The sequence below is a fragment of the Mus caroli genome, chromosome 2, assembly GCF_900094665.2.
Source record: "Mus caroli chromosome 2, CAROLI_EIJ_v1.1, whole genome shotgun sequence".
Lineage (NCBI taxonomy): Eukaryota > Metazoa > Chordata > Mammalia > Rodentia > Muridae > Mus > Mus caroli.
Window position 1 is genome coordinate 11,588,062 of NC_034571.1, and position 10,662 is coordinate 11,598,723.

Below are 10,662 nucleotides of genomic sequence, written 5' to 3' on the forward strand. Positions count from 1 at the left end.
CTTTATATTTTCGACTTCTTGTCCTAATGCCAAAACTACATCCTCTAAAGCATCAAGTTTTACTTCTAATTTTTTATCTATAATTTGTTGCCTTGCAAGTGTTAAAGAGACATTTTTGTTTAAGTCATCAACAAAATGTGCAGTCTTCATAGCAGAGACTAAGGCGACTGTTGGACTGTAAGTGAAGTAAGAATGGCTATTAGAGCACTAATGCCCAAAATTAAAGTTGCAGCAAAACACTTTGGTCTAATTCGCTCATTAACTCTCTTAAGCATTTGTAAGGCTACATCATCAAACCAAACATCCTCTTTTAAATCTACAGGAAGCATAACATAAGAAGGTCTTTGTAATATCAAAATAACTGAATAATTCTGAATTGAGATAGGATCAACACAGTTAGAATACATTTGGAACAGTTGACCTGATAAGATCGCTTTACCTTAATAATTTTTAAATTTGAGGACTGTCCAGTCATAAGGATACTTTAGTCAAGATCTAATTGCCAAAGGAGTGCTCTTAGATTTCTTAGGCTTTTTTAAAAGAACCATATTAGTTGCAGCAAAAAGTCTAAATAACCCTGAAAAAAATCATTAGAAAAATTTTGTGAAAGAGACTGACTGACATAAATTGGTTCCACCCATCCTGGACTGAGCCATCTATTAACAGACTCATTTGTAAATGTTCCAGGCCTATATCCATGAAAGACCTGTAACTCATTAACTAAATGTTTCCTATAATCATAAAATGGAGAGATGATGGAATAATCATGAATTTTTTCTTGAGTTTTCCAATGATCATGTACTGAAGCCCAAAAACTAAACCCACATTTAAGCCATCTTGGACTATCACATGAAAGCAAGGATACCCACAATTTATCATTGTCCCGATATTCTTGTGGACATTCTTTCAGAGGCATAGTTTCTTTTGGTCTTATAAAAGTTTCATTATAATTAGAATACCCCAAAATCATTATTGAAGGCTCTCACATTAATCTTTTACGATTCGGGGGGTGACAGGATCTATCTGGACCATCAGAAAGAAAAGTTCTATAACTAATGGGAAGGCAACCCATTTGGGGGGAGGGTATTCCCTTTAAAGTACCACAGATTGGGGCAGAGTCTGACATTCCCTCATATTTAATTACAGAGGAAGTCAAATGGGGGGAAAGTCAGCGTGTTCCCCTAGCAGCTCAGAGTCATGACTCTGATATTCACATCATCTCCCCAACCCACGGGATGAAGAAGTGGAGGATGGGGAACATAGGCCCAAGATGAGGTTGCAGAGGCACAGCATACCTGCATAGAAACTACAACAAGCATAGCAAGAAACCTATTTTCTGCTGATGGTGGTTTCCCGGTATCAGAGATGATTTGTTGTGCTCTCTGGGTAAGTTTCTTCAGTTGTCCCCAAGTGATCTCTCCCTGTGGTAGATGACAGTGCAGGAGGAGCCGAAGCCGCCTGTGGAGAAGAGAGATCAAGCTTCTTCATTTTCTTCATGACTTCTTTTGCCTTCTTTCTCATCTCATCTTTTCTTGATAGAGATTTTCTGGTGGAAGGGTCCAATAAGTCTGTCTGGGATCCAGATTGGGGGTCTCTGCATTCTGTGAAAAAACACATGCATATCCTCTTCCTAAGGTGATTAACACATCTGGCCTTTCCCATGTGCCTGTTAAAAGATCCTTCCACATCACTAAAGGAGTAACAGTCTGCAGTAGGGGAGCCCAATGCTTTTGCATAGGGGTTAAGCCTTTATCATCTGTATTAAGGTGATTAATGGTAAATAAAGCATGGCTTAAAAATTGGTGAGTGAGTAGTAATGACCACTAGATTTTAATCTCTGAAATTGTACCTTAAGATTTTGATGAGGGGGCTGGAGAGATGGCTCAGCGGCTAAGAACACTGACTGCTCTTCTGAAGATACTGAGTTCAAATCCCAGCAACCACATGGTGGCTCACAACCATCCGTAATGAGATCTGATGCCCTCTTCTGAGGTGTCTGAAGACAGCTACCGTGTACTTACATATAACAATAAATAAATCTTTAAAAAAAAAAAAAAGATTTCGATGAGTCCTTTCTATGATAGCATGACCTTGGGGGTGATATGGAATTTCTGTGATAGCATGACCTTGGGAGTGATATGGAATTTCTGTGATAGCATGACCTCGGGGGTTATATGGAATTTCTGTGATAGCATGACTTTGGGGGTTATATGGAATTTCTGTGATAGCATGACCTTGGGGGTGATGTGGAATTTCTGTTGTATGTTCTATACCCCATTGGATGCAAAACTTTGCAAAACCTTGAGAAATGTAAGCTAGAGCATTATCAGTTTTCATTCTTTTTGGCACACCTGAGGAGGAGAAGCATATAATAAGATGTTGTATGACATCTTTCACAGCCTCTTCAGTCCTAGCAGTAGCCATAACCACGTGAGACTAGGTATCTACAATAACATGTACATAGCCAATTTTCCAAATTCTGGGATATGAGTTACATCCATTTGCCACAAACCTTGAGGTTTAAGGCCCCTTGGATTAACTCCCATTTTTAATGAATGATATACATCGGGACAATGTTTGCAATCCTTCACAATTTGTCTAGCCTGTTCTCGTGTCAAATTGAACATCCTTTTCAAGGCCAATGCATTCTGATGATGTAAAGCATGACTTTCCAATGCTTGTTCAACCATACTAGCAATCACGTGTTCCTTCGTTAATAAATCTGCCACAGCATTTCCTGAAGCCAATGGACCTGGCAGGCCAGTATGTCCTCTGATATGTCCTATAAAAATTTTTCTTTTTCTTGATTGAATTATATTTTGCAATTGAATCAAAAGTGATATAATTCTGGGACTTCCAGATATAAGAGCTGTCTCTATATCAGGAAATAAATGAACTACATATTTTGAATCTGTATAAATGTTAAACTCTTCAGGTATGTGTTCAAGGGCAGTAATAACTGCAATAATTTCCACTGCTGTGCAGAAGTTTATTTTGCCTTTTTAATAATTCCAGGTCTATCTTTTATATAAACAGCTGAGGTTCCAGTAGATGACCCATCTGTAAATACCAAGAGGGCATCAGAAATCGGTTCCAAATTTATTTTAGAAGGAAAAGGTATTTGTTTCTTCTAAAACTTTAACATAGGGTGTTGAGGTAGATGATATTTAGTTTGTCCCACATCATGAGCTAATGCTATTCCCCAATCATCCGCAGTTTGAAGTAAATACTCCAATTGCCCCTGATTTTAGGGAATAACAATTTCATGCATTTCTTTGCCAAATAATTCCCTGGATCTTATCCTCCCTTTAATTATTAATTGACTACACATAAAAGGATAAGAGGATACCATTTTTACTAGAGTATGAGGGAGATAAATCCATTCTAGCACACCTTCTTGCCATAGCCATGCAGTAGGGGTGTAAGCTGTTTTAAGTATAAGAAGAGACCATGGTTTTAAATAACGTATTTGTTTTACCTTTGCATCTTGCACCTTTTGCTCTATCAATTCTAGTTGTTTGAAGGCTTCTTTTGTAAGCTGTCTCTAGACATGGGATCAGGATCTCCTCTAAGAGTTTCAAATAAATGATGCAACTGTCCTGTGGTAATTTTTAAATTAATTGGAAAATTAATCCAATTAATATTTCTCAATAATTTTTGAAAATCATTGTGTTTTTAATTTATCAATCCTAAATTGTGATTTTTGAGATATAATATATTCATTATGAATTGTTTTTCCCAAATAATTTATTGGCTTGTTATGTTGAATTTTATCAGGGGTGATAATTAGCCCATGCTGGGTTAATACCTCAATGATATTTTTCAAAATTAATTCAGTTAAATCCTTTGTTTTTTCTGCTATAAGAATATCAATCATATAATATAAAATAAAAGCCTTTCTATACTTAGCCCTAATGAATCTTGAAGCTTGATCCACAAATTTCTGACAGAGTAGGACCATTCTTCATACCTTGGGGGAGAACCTTCCATTGATACCTTTGAAATGGCCTTTGAAAATTGACAGAGGGAATGCTGGAAGCAAATCTTTGTGTGTCTTCTGGTTGTAATTTTATAGTAAAAAAGCAACCCTTTAAATCTAGAACTCTAACATAATAACCTCTGGAACAGCTACTGGGCATGGGAGTCCTGGCTCTCAGTAACTGCTTTTCTCCTCCTCACCAAGCATTTCCCTATTATTTTGCATGATGTCTGTTCCCGAAGATGATAAAATATAGCCAAAATGTGGAGTACTTCTCAATGGCCATTTTAACTACAAAGTAAATAACTAGGCTTCACCTTTCAAAGTATTTAGCGCAAGTCCAAGCTTTATTTAGAAGTGACCTGTGGCCTGGTGAAATGACTCAGCAGGTAAAAAGGACCTGCAACACAAACCTGAGGATCTGAGTTCAAGCTTCAGAACCCAAGGTAGAGGCGAGAAACTGATTCCCAAAGGTGGTCCTCTGACTTCACCATGTGTTCCACACACATACTCAGTACAGAAATAAACCTTTAAATTAAGAAGCCAGCTTTACAATCAGTAAGCAGAGAGAGACAGAGGCAGACTCCAGCAACAAGCCGACTTACCTCAGTTATGATGAGGTTAGTGTTACTGTCCATGTCCTGAAAACTTACTGAAGAAACTACCGCCATCTTGGAAACTGAAAACAGTTTTTCATAACCACTTGAAAGCTTTAGAGCTTTGTTCTTGTTTTTAAACTATTTTTTTTTGCATAGAAAGACAATATTTATGACATTAGAAAGACTAATATTTATGAGTTAAAACTGAAATTATATTCCAGACCCCCACAGGCAACTCCTTTCCTTTCATAAAGCATGAGGCTGATTATGCTTTCCTATCCCCCACTTCCCCAGAACCACATATGCCTGCTGCTCCTTCCGATCCCAGGGAAGCCATTAGCATCATCCTGTTTCCTGAGCAACCATGCCATCACTCCCTTGGCTTGACAACACTTCAGTGTAAGAAAAAGCCCCCCACACAGACAGTCTTCAGAATTTTCATTTCTGAGAAACCTTCTCTTTTGTGCTTTGACATTTTAGAAACTTTGCAATAAAGAAGCCTATACAGTCCTTGTTGGCCAACCAAATCATGTCTTCCCTTCTGGCCTCTCCAAGAGAATCAGTGTCCATGTTCTGCAGTGGTACAACAGATGGATCAAATCGCTGCAGCTGCTTCAATTGCTCCAATGTCAGGCCAGCTCCCACCATCCCTTCTCCTCCAATCTGTGGTTCCTTTAGGGAAGAAATGAGCAGAACTGGTTGTCTATGCTACAATTAGTAAGTTGCCTCTATATAGCTTAAGAAAAGACAGACCCGCTATGAGTATGACCTCTTCCAGATTCTTAAGTACAAATGAATACACTTGCCTTTGTGAGATGCACATGCCAATCTAAGGGCGGTGGAAAAAGCAGTGACATGTGGCCACCTGATAAAGGAGTTCCGATTTATTTAGGATCCTCCATGCTTATCAAGTTATGGCATTATGAAAGGCCTGAATGTTATGATTAGATGCTTGTAGACTTACAACGCAACTCTAACATACTCAGCTATATGACCTAAGCAAGCAGCTTTACCCAATTCCATTTACTCACATATAAAGCAGAATAGGTAAAATACCCAGATCTGAAGCTAAATAAAAACAGCACTATTGGGCCTCATGTGACATGGACAAATGAACAGTCCATCTTCTCATTCTTTAACAATGAACGGAGCCAGCCCCAGAAACATCTGAAATGCCTTTAGCCATACCAACTTCATGATGCCAGCATTCTTCTTTAACACACATTAAAAGAATATATATTAGAAAATAATATGTGAATCATGGCTACATCAACTAGGTTTTAAGGAACCGAGAAGAATTCAGCCATTTTTGAAAACCATTAGTGCCAAAGATCAAGTTCACAGGCAAGGGTTTGACCACTGGTGGAGAAGAAACCACCGTCAAGAAAAGATAATCATCCACAGCAGTGAAGGGATTATATTCCAGTACTTCTTCACATAGACTCCACGGCAACTCCGAGGTCTTGCTTTCATTTCCATGTAACTATCTTAACATCCCAGTGCAGGGACCATTTCTAGATTGCTTAACCTTCATGTTGTGACTGCCTGTTAAGAGTTCTGCAGGAAGCCACAACAGATGCTCATTGTCTCCAAATATTAGCATCTCTGTAGACATAAATATCTCAAAATTGAATCTATCTTAATAAAAATCCTATCAAAAAGTCACATTTGTGTTCACTAATAAAACAAACTAGAAAGAGCTTTAAAAATATCCTATGTTAACGTAAAAGTGTAAAAGCTACTCTCCCCAACTGTAGCTTGTTCCCATGGCTAGTCTTCTGGTATTCTGCAGTGCACTGTGTCTGATGATGCAGGAGAGGAAATGTTTAGTCTTCTCCCAATTAGAAACATACAGGGCTGGAAAGGAAGGAAGTCTTGCAGAGGACCCTCCCTGTATTGGCTCTCGGCATTCACGTGTAGTATCTCACAACATCTCTAACTTCAGACTCAGGGGACTATCTGACTTCTGTGCGGCAGGAATGCACGTGCATACACACATACATGTAAGCAAAATGTGTCCAACTAAAAAGAAAAGGACTTTTTAGAAATACAGTTAGTGACAGCAAGTGGAATAAACAGGAGCACAAAGATACCCAAGCCCTGCCCCAGTTTAGTCCAATGGCAGACTGCAGAGAGAGGGGAAGCTCCCTCATCTGGTCACGTGAATCCTGTGGACAGTCTAAACACACCGACACTCTTGAATAGAGGGCTTCAGAGCTAACACCGCCCTCTATAAAATGTCATGTCTGTCAGCGTACTTCACACACAGATTTACCTTATGAAAAGTGTCAGTGTTCTTACCTGGGGTTGAAGCTGAAGGCAGGGGAATGTTCTGAGGGCCCAGGCAACTTGCTCTTCATTTTCTGCCAGAGTTATTGTGCATGTACTGTAGACCAGCACTCCCCCTGGCTTCAGGAGTTGAACTGCCTAAAAAAAAAAGCAGTGATCTGACGATGCATGCCAAGACCCAATAAGCCCCCAAAAGTAAGTTATCCAGTGGCACATGAGGCCTTGTAAGCATTTGATGAAAATAAAGTATTATCCTGTATGATAAGGCCTTGTCATGTAGTTAGACTACGATGTGCACTCTACAGACTGCATGCAGCCTTCCCTGGAACTTCATGACATACACAGTTTCAGACTCACACAAAGAACCTTCACTTACCTCCCCTGCCATGTTGTTCTTATGACCAAATATACAAACTTCCATCTGAGGGGAGATCTCCTTTCTGAATCTGTATATACTAAGTTGTCTTGTTAACATTTTTGGGATCTCAGCTAATGTGTCTCCAAATAAATACTTGCCATCCTCCGAAACCTGCTTGAGCAGCCTTCCTAGGCTTCCCAAAGCTCCAGCCTTGAACCTCAGAGCACCATTTATGCCTAAAGTCCTTTCACCTCCCCCATCCAGCAGTCAGCTCCTTTCAATATTTAATGTAGAGACAGCTCAGTGGGAAAAGTGCTTACTGCTCCTGCAGAAGACCCATGGTCAAGTCCCTGCCTCCAAATGATGGCTCACAACTGCCTATAACTCCAGATCCAGGGGAACTGAAACTTTCTTCTGACATCTGCTGGGGCCTGCACAAAACATGGCACTTATACATATACTCAGGCACACATGTATACACAGAGAATAAATAAAGATGCATACAAATACACATTTACATACACAGAGAGAGAGAGAGAGAGAGAGAGAGCTGAGAGAGAGAGAGAGAGAGAGAGAGAGAGAGAGAGCTGAGAGAGAGAGAGAGCTGTCAAGTAGATTACACAGTAGTTAAATCTGCCCGTGTGTTTCCCTACCCTCTTACAATCACCAGTCTGAGTGATGCTTTTCTACTTGTTTCTTCTCAGCTTCACAAGCAAAGTCCTGAAAGGGCTTTCAAAGCTCTCCATAAAGGTGTTCCCGCCGTACTGATCTCTCCTCCCCTTCTGCCCTTCCTGCCCTTCTGCATTAACAAGACTGCCCTACTAATTCTGTGATTCCCAAAGTCACTGCTACTTGAGGGTCCCTGCACCCGATTAGAAACCACTTCTATTCACTGCTTGTTCCTTCATGATGTTCCAGCCATTTTTGCTTACAGATCCCCTTTCTAAAACGCTCTTCCTGGTCACCATGGACCTCGCAGCTCCCCTTCCTTTCTACAGTTTGCTCTGCAGCACTAATGCCATGTGACACAACAGCACCAGGCAGAGAAAAAGCTCGAAGAGAATGGCATGGATTGTCTGCTTTCTTGGTTATGATCTAGACAGTATTTTGCAATCAGTAGTATTTAATGAGAATCAGGGTATGTCCTGCTATGCTAACATAAATTTCTCACAAACATCCAAACTTTACCTTCTTTTTTAAACAGGTTCTCTTATATCCAAGGCTAGCCTCAAATTCTCCATCTACCAAAAGATGACTCTAAACTTAGGATAATCCGCCTATTTTCAGAGTGCAAGGACCATAGGTGTGTGCTATCTCAGGGAGATTATGTCTGGCTGGGAATCTAACTTCATGCATGATAGGAGTAATCATCAGCATAGGATCTAGAATCACTGAGGAGACAAGCTTCTAGGCATGCCTGTAACAAAGTGTGGAGATTCTGTTAATGGGGTGATGAGACCCCTGCACTGTAGGAGCACTGGTCCATGGGCTGAGGTTCTGACTGAGAAGAACTGCTGAGCACCAGTTTGTGCCACTCTCAGTGTCTCTCTGACCAGATGCCTTGAGCTCCAGGTGCCATGGCTTCCTCACCATGATGGATGTATCTAGGAACTGGTGGCCACAGTGAACAGTTTCTTCCATAAGTTGTTACAACAGGCTTTTTGTTACAGCATCAACAACGAACTAGCACACCAGGCCAGTTTTCTACCAACTGTGCTGAATCACTGATGTTTGCATTATTCAAGCTCAAGAGAGATCTTCTGTGAGTTTTTTGTGGATTTTATATAAGGTATTTTGATCATATTGAGCCTCTTCTCTTAACCCTTCCTTGATCCACATGCCCCAACCCCTCCTTCCCTACCCAGCCAACTTTGTTTCCGTTTTTTTTTTTTTTTTTTTTTTTTTTTTTTTTTTTTAGCAAAATCATACTTTAGTTTATAATTTTAATAAAATGGGCGTGAACTCTGCAGCCAGTCCCACAGCACACAGAGGAGGCTCCGCTCCCATGTGCTTTAGCATGCACAGGATCTAAGGATCCAGGATGAGTAGGGCACAAGATCTGTTCCAACACCACTGGGAGTAACTGGGACCAAGGGATCCAGGGACACAGGAACCCCACTTGACCAGTGGCTCAGGTTAATTCCAGTCTGTACTGGTTTACCATGGGCGCAAATTCTGCAGCCAGTTCTAGAGCACACAGAAGAGAATCCACTCCCAGGCACTCTAGCACACCCAGGATCTTAGGATCAGGGGTGAGTAGGACACAAGATCTGTTCCAACACCACGGGGAGTAACTGGAACCAAGGGATCCAGGGACACCGGAAACTTTCCCAACCAGTGGTTCTGGTTCCTTCCGATCTGCGCAGTTTACCTTGGGTGCAAACTCTGCAGCCAGACCCACAGCACTCAGAGAAGGCTCAAATCTCAGGTGCTCTAATACAGCTAGAATCCCAGGATCCCAGGATCCCAGAATCCCAGGAGCTTGGTCACAACAGGATCTCAGGGTCCCAGAGGCAGCTTGACTCCTAGGAAAATCCAGAATCTCAAGACCACAGGACTCACGAATCACAGGATCACAGAGACAGCTAGACTATGAGGAGTTCTGACACAACCAAGATTATAAGAAGGACAGGCTCCAGTCAGATAGTGAGGACAGGTAGAACTAGAGATATTCAGAAGGCGGGAAGCAAGCATAAGAACATACGAAACAGAAAACAAGGTTATTTGGCATCATCAGAACCCAATTCTCCCACCATCACAAGTCCTAGATACACCATCACACCAGAAAAGCAAGACTCTAATCTAAAACCACTTCTCACAACAATTATAGAGGACTTTAAAAAGGACATAAATAACTAACTCCCTTAAAGAAATATAGGAGAACGTAGGTAAACAGGTAGAAGCTCTTAAAGAGGAAACACAAAAATTCCTTAAAGAATTACAGGAAAACACAATCACACTGGTGAAGGAAATGAACAAAACCATTCAAGATCTAAAATTGGAAATAGAAACAATAAAGAAATCACAAAGGAGACAAACCTGGAGTTAGAAAATCTAGGAAAGAAATCAGGAGTCATAGAAGCAAGCATCACCAACAGAATACAAGAGGTAGAAGAAAGAATCTCAGGGGCAGAAGATACCATAGAAAACATTGACAGAACAGTCAAAGAAAATGCAAAATGGAAAAAAAAGCTCTTAACCCAAAATATCCAGGAAATCCAGGACACAGTGAGAAAACCAAACCGAAGGATAATAGGTATAGAAGAGAGTGAAGATTCCCAACTTAAAGGGCCAGTATATATCTTCAACAAAATTATATGAGAAACCTTCCCTAACCTAAAGAAAGAGATGCCTGCCGGGTGTGGTGGTGCACGCCTTTAATCCCAGCACTTGGGAGGCAGAGGCAGGTGGATTTCTGAGTTCGAGGCCAGCCTGGT

At 40.7% G+C, this 10,662-nt stretch overlaps 1 protein-coding gene across 1 annotated transcript in view; it reads right to left on the minus strand.

Moving 5' to 3' along the window:
* Nucleotides 1-3,832: 3,832 nt before the first annotated feature.
* Nucleotides 3,833-10,662, minus strand: part of Nsun6 (NOP2/Sun RNA methyltransferase 6) — a 46,577-nt gene continuing 39,747 nt past the window's right edge. The window contains exons 10-11 of the mRNA XM_021153385.2: nt 6,880-7,005; nt 3,833-5,250 (exon numbers count right to left, since the gene is read on the minus strand). Of these exons, the coding sequence (XP_021009044.1) occupies nt 5,017-5,250; nt 6,880-7,005 (360 nt within the window). The 3' untranslated portion in view covers nt 3,833-5,016. The remainder of the gene's footprint in view (nt 5,251-6,879; nt 7,006-10,662) is intronic.